The sequence below is a fragment of the Peromyscus leucopus genome, chromosome 11, assembly GCF_004664715.2.
Source record: "Peromyscus leucopus breed LL Stock chromosome 11, UCI_PerLeu_2.1, whole genome shotgun sequence".
Classification (NCBI taxonomy): domain Eukaryota; kingdom Metazoa; phylum Chordata; class Mammalia; order Rodentia; family Cricetidae; genus Peromyscus; species Peromyscus leucopus.
In genome coordinates this window covers 59665571-59682800 of record NC_051072.1, presented here as the reverse complement: position 1 = coordinate 59682800, position 17230 = coordinate 59665571, and the positions used below count along the sequence as shown (strand labels likewise).

General features: G+C 35.6%; 1 protein-coding gene across 2 annotated transcripts in view; it reads left to right on the top strand.

Annotated features, from left to right (window-relative positions):
• Edil3 (EGF like repeats and discoidin domains 3) overlaps nucleotides 1-17230 on the top strand; it is a 448869-nt gene that overhangs the window by 109780 nt on the left and 321859 nt on the right. For both annotated transcript variants that reach the window (XM_028854156.2, XM_028854155.2), the window contains exon 2: nucleotides 8305-8433. In XM_028854156.2, the coding sequence (XP_028709989.1) occupies nucleotides 8305-8433 (129 nt within the window). The remainder of the gene's footprint in view (nucleotides 1-8304; nucleotides 8434-17230) is intronic.

The window sequence follows — 17230 nt, the reverse complement described above, 5'->3', positions numbered from 1 at the left end:
TGCCCATTTATTCTTCGATGTGTAGTTCTTCACTAGAGTGTGCTCAGCTTACCGGGGGAACATTCTTAAAGAAAACTTATGCTTCCTCTCCCAGAAGCTACCAAATGCTAATAACTCCTGTACTTCCCTCTCCATGATGGAATTCTGTCTGGACTGAGCTTGCTTTGGTCTTGTGCACACTGTCACAACTGCTGTGAGAGGCTATGTGCAGCTGCCCTACAATTCCCAAATGCCACTATTTACTTATAGTCATCCACCACTTCTGACTCTAGAACTTTTTGCTGCCCTTTTCTGCCATGAACCTTAATCTTTGGGAGGAGAAAGTGTGTTATGAATGTCTCATTGCAGGCTGAGAATTCTGCATCTTGACAGGTTGTGGGTCTTGTGTTAATCACCATCTACTACAAATAGAAGATTCTCTGATGAGGTTCTAGAGATACATTGATCTATGTGTGGGTATAATTTTAAGCCATTAAGACTCAGTTTAATACTATGTCCATTTAGTAGAATAAGAGTAGTAGATTCTCTCCTGGGGCTTATGACCTGTTTAGCCACAATTTCTTGATCAAATAATGGTACCGGTAAGAGTTCCATCTTATGGAGGGCATTTAAATCCAATAAGAAAGTAGTTAGTTACTCCTATGACAGTCCTCTCACTGCTGTTCCTATGGACATATGGTAATAGGCCAGAGGTTTTTGTAGCTTGCAAGGTTTACATCTGAATAAGAGAAATGATTAATTGTTTTCCTCTGGTAACACAAATAACATTTTCAAGAACTATGAAAACTAGGTAATAGCGATGAAACTTCCAGGTCAGTACCTGTGTGATATCTTCATCTTAAGTAATGAAAGATGTGGTATCTTCAGTTATATGATCTTATATATTGGTTTTGGAATGTAGCCAATAATATTGGCAATAGTTTGTGATGCTTGTGGATCTCACTGTCCAAAAACTCTAAAAGAGGCAACCTATTTGCAGAACTGAGATTTTTATGTGTTGACCTCTGGCATTTAGTAGGGTCATTGTCCATTGTTACCCTCATATAGGCTAACTACATTTTAAACACACACACACACACACACACACACACACACACACATACACACACACTAATATGCAAGTTTCCATATGAATTCTTAAAAATTTCCTTTAGTGGATTTATCCCTCCTTGTTGGAGTGGCAATTATGGCTTTAAAAAAAACTTTTGAAATATACAATGACCAGTCATAATCCTTAGTATATGAGAGAAGGTTTTAAAATAGAATTGTATAAATTAAAGTAATTATACAATACAAATGCTCTATCAAGGGGTAACAACTTAAAAAGTCTATTGACAATTTTAAAATAGATACATTTGTTCCACAGTTTCATATAAAATAAATCATGAGAGTGCTAATATATTCTGTAAGTTTTACCAGTTTGGCTATACAAATTCTTATAACCTTTATTTCGTTTTAACTAGATATATTGCTCATTTGTATACTAGATTTGTCTCATTATTCTATGTACTCAGTTTACAGTTGTTTCAAAATTCAGACTTGTGCAATTGAAAGCAAGGATTTTTGCTTTCTTTCAGTTCTTTAATGAAGTAGCATTATAGCTGCCATGTCCAATAGGATGAATAACAAATTGAAGATGGCATAGTAATGTACAGGCCCACCTTACCCTGGTTATGGAATGAGAATTCAAGGGTTTCCTGTGGTTTTTCTTTCCCACATTTAAATATGAGTTGCAACATCCTGCACAATTACCATGCCAAGACACTGAAGTGATTAAGTGGTAAGTTATGTTCATGAAGTAAAATTCTTGGGAAGCATGTTAGTTTCTTATTTTTAGTTTTACATCTGTATACAGGTGTGTTTGTAGAGGTGGAGAGAGGTCCGACGAAACATTGAGGGTATAGTCTTGTGTTTGCTAGCACATCTAGTGGAAAAGGTAAAACAGGGATTCCCATATTCATCGCAATAAATTCCTGATTTATTTATATTATTCTGCAAACACATGAACACATTAGTAGTACTATGAAAATACATTAATAAAACAATATCAACTGATAAATATACAAAAACATCAGCATGTAAATAAAAAATATATTTTCAGATGCTTAAGATATATAAACCCCAAACACTATAATTTCTTGTGCTGCACATGGAGAATTAAATATGGGCTTTCAAATTATACATGTTTCTATAAATGTTTTGCTAATGACAAATGTTTAATGGTAATCCATTAGTGTGTAGTATGTACACTGATCTTTTTTTCTGAAATGACTTATCTTCCTCACTCCTGTGCCTGTCAGGAGACCCAGTCACTTGTTCTCTCTAAAAGGACTCCCTAAAAAAATTCTCTTTCTTCCCTTTTGGCACTGCTCCTTTCTGTTCATCCTTCAGATTTTAGCTGGAATAAAGACCTTGCTTGACTCTCAGTGTTGAATCATCAATTCTCTTTACAGCATTCTATATCAGGGAGATTTTTCTCCTGGCTTGGTTTTACAGAGAGCAAAACATTGTTTGCTTATTTGGAGGGCTTTCATTATTCATCTCTTCTATAATATAAACTCGAAGAGTGCAGGAACATTATGTGTTTCATCTCAGCTGCATTCTGGCATCTCGATGTGGTTTATGGTAAATGAATACATGACGGATGAGTCAGTGGTTCTCTGATACACACACGGAAGACAGACACAAGCTTATCAAGAAAATGTAGCATATAAACCATTTGAGAGCTTAAATGTCAATTAAATGAATTAGCCATCTTGTATACCAATTTCCACCACATTGTCATAATAGAATGTTCTTCTTAAGATGAATTAGAAGTATCATAGTTGTGTATAGTGATATCATAGACAATGACGTTAAAATGTACAGTTTGTTTTGCTTTTTAGTTGGTTTGCCATTACTTATTTTTTTTTTTTGCACTGTTTCCCACAGTAAGAGGAAATAGTTAAGATACCTACAAATGTTACTCCAAAGGTTCAAGGATCATAACTTTGAGTGGATAATGAGGCAAAGTAAGATATTCTGTGTATCACTTTCAATGGGAACTAACTGGCAACAAGTCGGGGTCAGTGAAAAAAATGAAGCTAAAACTGAAGCTGACTGTTCTAGTCCTTCCAGAACTCTCCAGTGGGTGCAAAGTTTGGGCAAACAGTAAGTTAAATTTAGCCTGCAAAGACTTCTTGCTCCTGGGAAAAATAATTGCTTCGTTCTATTGCCAAAAGGCAAAACCAGCATCAGCTTAATTTGCCTGAGTCTGCCATAAACTGCAGATGGAACTATAAAACATAGTTAGAATAAAATTAAACACATCTGTCCTAATCTACAGCAGGTGAGGCTAGCCAGCCAAGAAACACGAAGGTCTTAACACTGCACAGATTGCAGCATGCATTCTCACAGCAGAGGACCTGCTGACAGTGGAGGTACAGGACTGTGAGATCTGTTTGTCTTCTCTCTCTTTACTGAGCTGTCTCCGTGTGCTGATTGCCATCACAGTTTTAAGACCTATCAACTGAGGGAATAACTAAATAGAAAAAAAAAAAATCACGTATTTGAACTCCAAGGGCTTTAAAAACTTTAACCATGACTTCTTTTCTTCTTCAAGTAGGTATTTCCTTACATTAGTTCAAATTGCAGAGAATCAGAAGTTTTGACAGATATGTCAATTAGGCTTGAAATTTATCCGGGACACTGATTTTTCTCTTAAAAGTGTCAACCCACACCTACACCATCATCTTGATAACAACTACACGTAGAAAATAGCAGGGTAAGGTGCTGGCTTTGGTGAACATAACAGCTTTGAGAGTGAACGTTCCTGTGCCCATGAAGTACACTGCCAATCAAATTTTATGGGACAGCATGCTTTTACATTGACATAGTTCATGGAGCTTACAACGCCCTCTGCAAAACTTGTGGGATGCTTCTTGGACTCTTCTTGGTCTGATTTGCATAAAGCCAGTATTGTTCATGGCAACAGTACTAGTTCCGGGTTGTCTCTGTGCCAAAGGGATTCTGTCAAAGAACGATTTTTGCCATGGAGCTCCCTACTGTTGTTCGAATCTTAGATGGTCTTTTAATAAAAAATAAATAAATAAAAATAAAAAAACCAGGAGCCAGATATCAGGGTGAAAGCTGAAAGATCAGAGAAACAGAGCAAGCCACAGCCAACCCCACATCACTAACTCCTCAGCTGATCCTGTTTCCATGAATCCTCAGACTGAAAGGGTCTCAGCTGAACTGCTTTAGTTCCTGTTTCCTCGTGCCTTATATGCCTTTCTCCACCTACCCATGTCACCTCCTGGGATTAAAGGCATTGCGCTTCCCAGTACTGGAATTAAAGGTGTGTGCCACCACTGCCTGGCTCTGTTTCCAGTGTGCCCTTTGACTCATAGAGATCCACACAGATCTCTGCCTCCTGAGTGATAGGATTAAGGGTGTGTGACACCCGTCTGGCCTCTGTGTCTAATCCAGTGGCTGGCTCTGTCCTCTGATCCCCAGGCAAGTTTATTAGGGTACACAATGTATCACCACACCCTACTATATTACAGAAGACTTTATTGAGCCTGCATTACACTGCGCTGTTCCTGGCTATTCCTACCTCTGCCTTCTTTGTCCACAGTCCCTCTAGTTCTTCGCATGGCCCTAAGACATGCATCTTTGTGCTTTTGATCTTTCATTATCCCATCCTCCATAGGCATTAACTTCCTATGTTTTCAATTGTAGGCAAAATATTTACTTAGGACACTATACAGAAATGAGCAGTGTTGTGTTCACGGAACTCCCATCACGAAGTCATTATTTCTTAGTAAACATTTGTATACTCTTTCTTTCTCCTGGTTTTAGGTAATGAGTACAGAAATGAGCAGTGTGGTGTTCATGGAACAGACATCATGAAGTCATTATTTCTTAGTAAACATTTGTATACTCTTTCCTTTTCCTGGGTTTTGGTACTGAGTACAGGGCCTTCTGAATGCTGGACAAGTGCTCTACTATAGAGGCTCACCTCAGAAGACTAAACTTTTTACACTCTTGACTTCTTTTTCTATCTCTGTCTTGGACAACACAGCTACAATGAGAATATCATTATTCATATAATATAATAATTAAGTATGACAAAAAGAGATTCACTGCAGGCCACTAATAACTCCTCATGGCTATTTTTGGTTGTTTTCTGTTGTTTGTGCTTTATGCAAGGCCACAATTTTAGGTTCTGCTCAGATTATCCACCTAATACTGGATGACCTTTGTTAATCTCTGGCAGACATTGACCTACTAAATTTCACTTGTGAAACCTGTCACATTTATACTGAATAGGACCTAACTTTTAGATTCTAACACTTCTTATACTTTTTTTTCAAAAGCATCCTTACAGAATATTTACTTATGATCTAGAGGATCTCTCATCTGCTCTCTCATGTCCTATCTCTGCTTTTAATGCATCACTGACATTTAACAATTCATTGTGTAGGGCTCGTCATCCAATTCAATACCCACCTTATTATCAGACATATTCATTTGAGATGTTCCACAGACTTTTCAGATAAAATATTACCTTGCATTACACCTTCTTTTAAAACTGACTGCTTATTCATACTTCTATGAACTCTAACTATCAACACAGTTTTCTTGCTATTCTTCAAAACCTACACCTATTTGGTTACAATGCCATGTTGATTTGTTGTATGTTATAGTAATTTTTTGTTATTTCTATCCCTTTAAATGATGTTGTACAAATATTAATGTTGTAGTTAAGATATAAGTAGAGAGAAATTTAACAGTATGCTGTCATCTTATGTTTGAGAATGTAATTAAACAGTAGAGTACTTGCCTGAAATTTTCAATTTCATAGGCTAGATTCAGGACATCTGAAAATAACAGAAAAAGTACAAGCACACAAAATTTATATCAAAATATATTGTATTTACAAAAATGCTAATATATGTTTGATAAATATGTGAGTGTGTAACCATCATTCTAATTAAGTTGTTATCCCATTGTGTTATATTCATTAAATACATGCAATTGTATATGACAACTAAGAAAAGTTTACAAGCTTTACTACATTAGAAATTAGTAGGCATGCGCTGGCTACTTTTATGACAACTTGACACAGCTAGAGTAATCATAGAGGAGGGAGTCTCAATTGAGAAAATTCCACCATAATTTCAGGCTGTTCTTAAATTTGTGGGGCATTTTCTTAATTAGTGATTAATGTGGGAGGCATCCAGCCCTCTGTGGGTTGTGCCATCCCTGGGCTGGTGGTCCTAGGTTCTGTAAGGAAACAGGAAGAGCAACTCAGTAGGCAGCACTCTTCTATGGCCTCTACGTCAGCTCTTGCCCTGTTTGAGTTCCTGTCCTGACTTTTTTTGATGATGAGCAGTGATTTGGAGATATAAGCCTAATAAGCCCTTTCTTCCACAATATTTTCCATGATATTGTATCACAGCAGTTATAATCCTGGCTAAGACAAGGCATAAACAAAAAAGAAAAAAAAAATCAGTAAGAGAAACAACAACAAAGTTCAGCTAAGTAACAGCTGGCCTCCAAATTACTAGATAATCAAAGCAACAAAACTACCAACTTCTCATACTTCTAATTCTGTCTGTCCATCACCATCAGCACTATGTGTACTATGTGCTACGAAAGAAGGCAGTCAGTGTGTGTGTACTGCATCGGGACTTAGCAGCCAGAAAGAAGCAGGTCAGAATGAGATTTTCTTGATTTTTGAAAGAATATAAATGCAAGCCTCTAAATATCTCTCTTGCTAAAACTCTCCCAGACAGTGCTCTCTTTTTTTTTTGTCAATACAAATAAGACTATATAAATATCTTCAGCTTGCCCAGTCTTTATGGACATTATTGCAACAACTTCTACTGCCTGGGAAAAGTACACTTCTGTTTTGTATAGTGCTGAAAACAAATGAAATCATGATGGACATTGCAAAATGGATTTGGTGACTGTTCACCCTAAGTACTCTTTGGACTTGGTAGAAGACATTGTTGTTCATCACTCTTCATCTGGGAAGCTGTGTTCACACTAAGGGCATCTTCCTTCATACACAGTTTTATTAGTAATGCAATGGAGTGGGTTAAAGCTGTGGGCTAGATGGTGCTAAAGATGTTGCTGATTATTCCTCCTCCCCATCATCTTCCTCCTCCTCTTTTGATAATTCCTCCTCCCTTTTTCCTTCCTCCTTCTCTTCCTCATTCTTTTTAGCCTTGCATGTGAAATCTTAACTTATAAAGTCCCCTTTAAAGTGGTCATGAATCTAACTCAAGTCCTCTTTGTAGTAAAATAATTCATACTCCTCCACCCAGGGTTTTACCTAAAGGCTATCTGTCACTCCTTTCACAGTGAATCAGGAGTGCTACTTTGAGTATGCCAGCTAACTCAGGGACACCTCTCAGGATTTCTTGATGGCATTTGATTTCCTGAGAGGTCCATTTATGTTCCAAATGAGTTCTCTGAAATATTTTCAGGACTCTTAAGGCACATGCATGACTTTATATTTATGATAGGGTCATATATTTCTGTCAAAGCTTTAAATTTGACCAGATATTAGTTTGAGAGGTTAAAGTTGAGCAGTAGTTTCATTTTTCCAGTCAAATCCTGGTCCCTCTATATTTCTTTAAATTTCAGTTGAAGGGTTCTATGCTTGACGTGCCTCTTTGCTTCAGTAGCTTATCATGTGCAGATATTAAGATCCAACTGACACGTTAACAGTCTGTGTGGAAACCTTATTACTCCTATCCAAAATGTTATCACAGCAGGTGACCACTTCACCAACTGCCATTCTCTATTCAACATTGGTGGCCATTTTTTCTAGCCTCTTATATCCATTTTTTAAAGTACAAAATTACAACTGCCACATAATACCAGAGATAAAGCCACAGTGCTGAAGGTCTTTGCTTTGGTGCACCTTACTCCTTGGTTACAGTTTTTCTCTGGATATCTAATACTTGGCAGTTCAAGAAGTACATTGGCCTGAATGCATTTGTGTGGAGGAAGTTGTAAAAGAGAAATAGAAATGCAATGTTTAGTCCTTTGGTACCTTCAAGTCCATTAACATCCTGATGCTGATGTGAGTACACATGCCATTTCCAGATTCTAAGTATGGGAAAATACATCCCAGCACATTAAAGAGATGAACCAAAGGAAAACATGCAGGTTGTAAAGAGATTTATTAAACTAACTAGAGAAACCCGTCTACCGCTGATCTTCAGAAGTGAGCCAGTAGACCAAGTGAATAGGTATGTTCCAATGCCAGGATGGACATAAAAAGTCAAACTCTGACTCTTTGTTCCCCAGGTGACATTTGCAACCCCAATCCATGTGAAAATGGTGGCATCTGTCTGTCAGGATTGGCTGATGATTCCTTTTCCTGTGAGTGTCCTGATGGCTTCACAGATCCCAACTGCTCTAGTGTTGTGGAGGTTGGTAAGTGCAAGATTTCAACATTTCAGTAGTAATCATGTTTGTTTTTTCCAATGACTCACAAATGTAATTTTTACAGGCTGAAGAAACTTTCTAAGATGGTATTGAACTTACTTGCCTGTATTACTATCAATTTTATTGTTGTTAGTTGGTCTTTGAATTATATTTTTATTGGTGGTGTTCTTAAATACATCATTGTTCCCAGTTTAGTGATTATCATGATAATTAAAGAAACTGCAAATAATAATTGAATAAAATAAATTCCATATGCCTCTAACATTAATGAAAAAGAAGGGAAATAATTCTTCTGTTGACTTAGGTAAAATCATTACTGTAAATTTATTAGGACTTTAAAAATCGGTAATGTGTATTAGTACTTTGTAAATCTTCTAAACATTTTTCTTAGAGCACATACCACATATTAGGAATATGAAAAAGATAGCATTCCACTGCAATCTTCATTAAAAAAAAAAAAAAAACCTCTCAAAAAAACTTGTCTTTGCCAAAAGTGATTCATGTCAGTGGTTACTTTTCAAAATTACCTTTTAATCTGTGAAAATTTTATTGCTATAAAATTTTGTAACTTTAAGTACATGGCTATACTTTAATGGCACCTTAGATGCTAACCACACTTCAGTAGAAGGTGCCACATCCTCAGGTATTTGAACAGAACAGATTGGAATAAATGGCTGATAAAACTTAAAAAAGGAGAGGAGAGGAAGTTGGAGAGATGGGGACAGATATGGAAGAAATTAAGGGGAAAAAGAGGGGTGAATTTGTTCAAAATGCATGTATAAAATTCTCAAGGAATTTAGAAATATTTGTAAAACTACAGTAGGCAAATATCTGTACATTCTCAGGGTCAAAGCAGCTCTATGGTTAAGTCTGAAAACAAGTGTACAAAATGGTCTACATTTGTTAAGTATGAAATACAATCATGTTGAATAAAATTTTGTCAGGTGTCCATCAAAATTGCTGGAAAATGGACACTTTGATGACTATTGGTAAACAATTGGGAAAATGAAAGTGATTAGTGTTTGTAGCCAGTGAAGAGTTTATGGTACCTATTATTGTATCTGATGCTTCTGACTGGGAGGCTGTGTTCAGTAAGATCCCCATAACTATTAGTTGAACAATAAAAAGAATCTTTAAATGAAATCATTAATTTACTATGTTCACACTCCAGTTATGAAATTTAATGTGCTTTGTTTTTAACATACTTCTTATATTTTTATACTACACTAGAATGATTGTATCCGAAAAAAATTGACTTCTATTATTTTTAAAGTACTTTGTCAGTTTAATTCATACCAAAGATAATTCTCTATTAAGGCTTTTATTAAGTCAGCAATATTTTATGGAGCTTGACATTATTCCATAGAAATAAAGCTATTACAATCACTTTGACCTCATCTGCAGATATATAAAGTAGCATTTTAGAGTTTAATATAAGAGTCATATATTCAGAAGTCCATATTACCAAAGAAAATTAAATCTGTAAGTACTTCTACCAGGAATGTTGAATTTTAGAGCTAAATTTTAGTGTCATTGATTTAATTCCACCAATATCAAATTCATAGTTTTGAATATATACTTAGTAGTATATAATGTTTTTGTCAACATCTCGAAAATGCAAATTCTCAATCAGAGAGTAATATGAGAAATATTTTAATTGATATCAGACTTTTAAGTATTAATTCAACATCCATCATTTTGCCAGAAGAGTGATTTAAGAAAGCTATCACAATTCATATTACAGTCCGTTCATTAACACTTATGGAACTGGATGCTTATATAATTATATTTTCTCATTATGCAATTCAATTCCTTAAAATAATTAAATATTTGGTAGTTAAATTATATTATTTTGACTATATTTGTTACTTTTCATACAACCTCAACTTTCTGTAAGGTATATTTATCAGTTCTTGGGAACGGTATAACTTTTTTCTACCCTACAATGTAGCATACCATAGATGTTATATCAATTCTCATTTTATGTACAGGGCTTTAAGATCAAAATAATGGAAAGTATACTATAAAACTTAAACATAACAGGATAAGATGCCTTTTGTGTTGTGTCATTGATGTTTTATAAAATAATTGAGGTATATGGATGTGTGTGTACACGTGTGTGTGTGTACACGTGTGTGTGTGTACACATATGTATGTGTATACACATGTGTGTGTGTATGGTATATCCAGGTGTGATGGAAGTGTATGTGTAGTGGAGGACACAGGAAGACTCTGTTGTCCTCTTCTACTGCTCTCCAGCTCATCATCTTGAGTCAGGGCAAGATCATAGTAAGCCTGTGGTTTTTCAGGTAGACTGTCTGGCAGCAAGCCTTCACACCCCTTCAGTCTTCTCCACACGATGCATCTCTGGGGCTACAGGCACATGTGGCTACACCTGATTTTGTGTGTGGATGCTTGGGATCCCACTCAGGCCTTCATGCTTACACAGCCACCATTCCACCCCACTGAACAGTCTCCACAGCCCTTTAAAGTTATTTCATAACGAGAGTTAGAATTCAGGAGAAAATAATGATTTCCTGATTAGGCACTTTCATAGAACAAGGTATTTTCATACAGTTATTTTAATTTCTACAACCTCTTTCTTAAGCCTGTATTTATCTAGCATGTGTTAATGTAATATTGAACATTTACTAAGTAAAGATACTAATTAGTGGTGCTTTTAATACCTTGCCTACTTTAGTATTTTCCCCATTTTTAAGATATAGGGTCCAAATATTTGAAGCATTATCTTGTTAACATCCTTCCCCCTGCTTTTCCATTGACAACTAAGACATTCTGTAGCCATTGTTTTCTCCATATTAGGTGGCAGTAGAGCAGAAAGTATGAAGAATGATGAGATTTTATATATAAAAAAGCAAAAATAGAAAAGTGGCTATTTTAAGCTAATACCTTTAAAAAAAGAGCTATGAACATCACTATATTTTACTTACACATTAATATTTTATTTAGTTACATATAATGTTTTTACATTATAGAATTATAAACATTTTACAATCATTTAAAAGTTTAAATATATTTTTATTCCACAAAAAAAAGTGGCCTTACTCATAGTTGTGTACAAAATATTATGAAAATCCCAAGAGTCTTCAGTCCTACACAAAGAACTATGGGCAATGGAGAAAAGCCAGGATCAGGAGAGGTGGGAAGAACATAATAATTGGTTGTCCATAGCTAAATAATAAGCCTGAAAACATACACACAGGTAGTATTTTACAGACTGAGCAGGTTATATTTAGGAACTTATATTTATATGCATGCACATATATGTATACAATAACAATGAATGAAAAAAGAGGCCATGAACTTGAAGGAGGGGACATATATGACAGGGTTTGGAAGGAAGAAAGAAGGAAGGGGACAAAGGTCATCGTTATAATATCAAAATTTCTAAAATTTTGATTTAGTATTATGTCTTAAAATTACATTTACTCCAGTGATTTGACAGTCAGCAAGGGAAAATTTCAAATGCGTATCCAGGAAAATTCCATCATGATTTTACTTCAGACCTTAAAACTTTACCATAGCTCCATTTAAAGTTCTCCATGCTGTTCAACTCAAATGACCTTCTCATCCAATTCTGAGCTCTTATCTTCCCACCCCCGCAAAACATCTAGTGTCAAATAAGCTTGAAACATTTCACCACATTTGATATCAATCCTCATATCACTTACATTCCTGAAATAGTCTTGGAGGTTAGCAAAATAACACTTTCAGGCTTGTGAAATTCTTTCATTGGCAACACGTTTTCCTTTGAGATTCCTTTAAATAATTCTCTCTCTCTCTCTCTCTCTCTCTCTCTCTCTCTCTCTCTCTCTCTCTCTCTCTCTCTCTCTCTCTCTCACTCTCTCTCACTCTCTCACTCACTCTCTCTGTCTCTCACTCTCTCTGTCTCTCTCTGTCTCTCTCTCTCTCTCTCTCTCTCTCTCTCTCTCTCTCACACACACACACACACACACACACACTTAAATTGCCACATTCATATTTTTTTGACCCCTTCAGATTGCTAAGATTTATTTCTGTTACCTGCAGATAGCAATAGGAAGCTTTCTCTTGCAGCAAAGTAAAGCAAGGCCTGCCATATCATATCCTTGAATCTGAAGACAGCTTCGGGCAAATGAACTCGTTTTGCATAGATGTGCTCTGGATGCTGGCTCCCTCTCCAGGGCACTTGTGGACAGAACTCCCTGTGGCTGTGCCCACATTTCTTCCCAGCCAATACCTGGCTCACCTTCCTAGACAGTAATGCAGAGCTGAATGTTTACATATTCCTTCTAGAAAAAAAATTTATATTGATGGTGAATATCATAGAGTTTATAAATGGAAATATCAGTAACTTAAAATATGTAATTTATATAGCACAACTCTGTGTATGCTATTGGAGTAATTGAAAAAAATTATTAGTAGTAACAAGTATAAGCACAGCCACATATTACATTGATGAAATCAAAGGGAAGAAAACAAATGAATTTAAGAAAAATTATAATCTTCATGGCTAGGGCTGTAGTTAAGATCAGCTAATGTTTACTTCATGTAACCCCAACTCCAGTCGATCAATCAATCAATCTGTAAAAGTCTTAATTTTCCTTCATTCATAAATGGATATTTATTGAGTTGTTTACTTAGTGATCAAGATGAACATTAAACTCACAGAAATTGCTGTCTAGTTTGGGGGAGAAGAGACAGAAAATAGATGATGAAAACTATGGATAGATAGATAATAAATAGGAATACTGGAGTAAGTACATAAAGTTATAAATAAGTGCCCTGTTAAAAGCGTGTATCAGAGAATTCATGCATGGACAATGTAACATCTACAAATAACTACAGGTCTAATCTAGACGATAAGAAACTAAACCTATTCCAAACAAAAGGCATTGTATGTTGAAAACATGAATACAGCTAGGGGAAAAGGAATGTCACTAACAAATATTCATATTTCCTACCAAAATCAACAGAGATGATTGACATGTAGTGAAGACAATGTTGCTGCAATATGGGAGCAGATGCAGCAGATGTAGCAAGGGAACAGACTGACCATGATACAGTTAATCAGGCAGCAATGGTGTTCTTGAATGGGAAGACAATAACTCAGCAGATTGGGAAGAGCATGGAGAGTTTAGAGGATACAGTAGACAATTTATACAGTGGAAACAAAAGGATTCCTGTTTTCCCTTTCTTTTTTATAAACACGATTTTTTATTTATTTTTATCAATGCAATGTGCATGGATGTCAAGGATGTGCGCATGTGTGAACGTAGGTATCTGTATGTTCAGTAGAAAGTATTGTTTAGATCACCTGGGACTGGAGTTCCAGACAGGTGTAAGCTGACCAACATGTGTGCTGGGAACTTCATTCTGGTCTCCTGGAAAAGCCATAGGTGTTCTTAATCACGAGACTACCATTTCCTGAGATACCAGAAGTTGAGCCCAATAGATATGCAGTAAAAATAAACTCAGCATTCCAGATACTGATTTGCTAGACATATTCTAAGTTGCCAAACATAGATTTGGAAGTGATAATTATGCATATGGTTATTAAAAATATGGACAGAATGGAGTGTCTGTCCTTAAGAATTAGTAGAATTTTTTCAATTACTAAAGAAATTTTCCTCAATATATTATTTATTATTCATTCACTCATCAAATATTTGAGTATCTACTATGTGAGGAGAGCTTATGGCTGTTAAAATATAGCCTTTGTCTTTAAGGACCTAAGGGATCATGAAGGGATGTTTGAAAGATTGAGAAGTTAGAATTTGATATAAAACCAGGAGCAGTTCTGAGATAAGGACCAAGAAAAATAGAAACATGGAGACAGGGTGGTAGAAAAAATAGAATTTGAACACAAGTACGATTTTCCTTTAAGATGGTTATGTCATTACAACCCAGAAACAATACTTAAAACCTTAACTTGTTTACTATAAATAAACTATTAGACGTCTTAAGAGAGATAGGTGATAATATGGAGCATGGATGTAACTCCTTCGCACTATCAGATTTGGAATTTGGTAGTAATAGGAGACCTAACAACATTTTTTTTTTTGGGGGGGGAGATATTATAAAAAACTTTTTTATTGGAAGCAGTTCATCAGAACACATCGTGACTCAGGTTCTGCCTCTGCATTGTCACAGGCTGGTCGGTGTCTAAACAGGCCTCTCATTCCCAACAAACAGGGAAAGAGACATGACAGCACGCAACTCACTGTTTCTGTATTCTCTCTGCTTTGACTCATCCCACCCAAACCAATTTTCACTTTGTAATTGGCATTCTTTTTCTAGTGTAGATTAAAATTCGATTTAATTTCTGGCCCTCCAAGCTCATTAATTCTAATCTGTTCCATTGTTTCTACATCATTGTAAAACAAAAGGCTGTTTATTCTAGAAACATGAAGACACATTGGAAATAAAGCTGCAAGCTGAGTATGCATTTGAGTGTCCTGAGAATAGCCATATTCATGCTTATCTCTTGGAAAGGGATTGGTTCTAAAATACGAAACCGTGTATCCGTCAGACTGTCTGAAAGAGTTCTGGTCAGTGACTGGGAAATACCAGAGTGATAAAAAGCTTTAGAGAAACTTGGGGGAGGTGGGGAAGGCTATTTTAAGAGTTTTCAAATTTTAATTACCAAAGGAAGGTTTTGTATATTTCAGTAAAATATTCATGGTAAATAAAATTATGAATGGTTGCCAGGTTCTCCCTTTAATATTATTTCTTGGGTCAAGAGAAGATACTATGTAATTTAAGCCATCTTATAAAAAATTATTATAATGAAAGCTAGCTATTCCACATGGTCTAAAATAGTTTCTCCCAAAGCTGATAACTTTTTTTGATATGTTTGCAGAGATCTTCCAAACAACTGGAGTTCAAGAGAATTAATTAACTTTATAATTATATTTACTTACTTTTCTAAAAGCAATTAAACATATACAAACTAATAGAAATGTTTAGCTATTTAGTTAGATGACAAATAGTGTAATTTTTATCCTTGTTAGTACATACTACAAAAAGTATTTTTGTTATATATATATATATATATATATATATATATATACATATCTATAGCATACCTATGTACTCATTAGCTTTATTACTTTAAAATTTTCTAATTCATTATTAATCATCATGGTTATAATTTTAGTTTGCAGATAGCAAGGACTAGCAATTATATATTAACTATTGGAAATATCAAAGTAGAAAATCAACGTATATTATCATTATTGAGTACAGACAGCTGTTGTTCTCCATTTGGGAAAAAAAAGACCAATTTATTGGTAAAGCTCAAATTTGTAGCAAAATATAATATAAACTATTAAGAACATTTAGTATTCACCATTTAGACCACTATAGCACGGATCTTAAAAGGTCTTATTAATAAAAACAAACCTGAAGCCAGGTATTGGGGTGAATGTTGGAAGATCAGAGAAGCAGAACAAGCCACAGCTAACCTCACCTCACCAGTTCCTCAGCTGATCTCATTTTCTCAAACTGGAAGCCTCTGTGTCCTCATCCAATGGTTCTCAGCTGAACTCCTGCTCAAAAGCCTAAAAGTTTAACCAGGATCTAGTTCCTGTTCCTCATGCCTTATATACCTTTCTGCTTTCTGCCATCACTTCCTGGGATTAAAGGCATGTGTCACCATGCCTGGCTGTTTCCAGTGTGGCTTTGAACTCACATAGATCCCAATGGCTCTCTGCTTCCAGAATGCTAGGATTAAAGGCATGTGTGCCACCATTTTCTGGCCTCTATGTTTATCTAGTGGCTGTTCTATTCTCTGACCCCAGATAAGTTTATTAGGGTGCATAATACTTTGGGGAACACAACATCACCATAGACCACTGTCTTTTGTTTTGAGATTTTTTTTATTACTTGAAGATGGATACTTGGTATGTGCTATGACAAAGGGTATGTGCCATTAAGTTTTTTCTGCTTAACAAATAATTGCCAACATTTTTAGATTTTAATAATGTGTATGTATCATAGTTTTGTGACATACCTGAGTGGATGTTACATATTTTAATTGATCAATGAATTTTTCATGTGTGTGTTTATGGTGTGTGTGTGTGTGTGTGTGTGTGTGTGTGTGTGTGTGTGTGTATTCATGAATGTGGACATGCACCAGCCACAGTATATATGCAGAGGGCAGAGGACAGAGGGCAGCTTTTGGAAGTTGGCTATTTCCTTCCTTCTTGGTTTTTGTGGATCAGAACCAGGGTGTGAGACTTTACCTGCTGATCCATCTTCTGTCCCTGAATAAGCGCTCATGTCTATGATGTCTCATAGTTCCTTATCACACTCTCCTGGTATGAGCCACAGCTGTGGGATCCATGGTCACAGATGGTATTTCCCAAATGGTTCATCAGATCTCCTTTAGGTTATACTGTCTTCTATACCAATAGTGGTTGAAATCCCTAAGAGTAATAAAGAGCAAATCCAAATGATGAGTACTTTTCAAATACCTACTGTGCCAGAGGCTACATTAGAAAGCTTTAATTTTATGAGTCATTATTTCATGTTGTAAAGGTGTGGGTGCAGCATGGAAGACAGTATTGGGCTAGTTCGTTATCTTAATTAAGGGTTTATAATAGTCGCATGTTTAAAATTTGATTTCTTTAAGGGCTTTGTCAGTATAAAATACTGACAAACATATACATAGGTTTGTAGATACCAGCAATAAAAAAATCTAATAAAAATTAGTCCCATCAAATTTCTCTACTATTATTACTCAACTTAAAATGTTGTATTATATACGCATGTAATACATGTG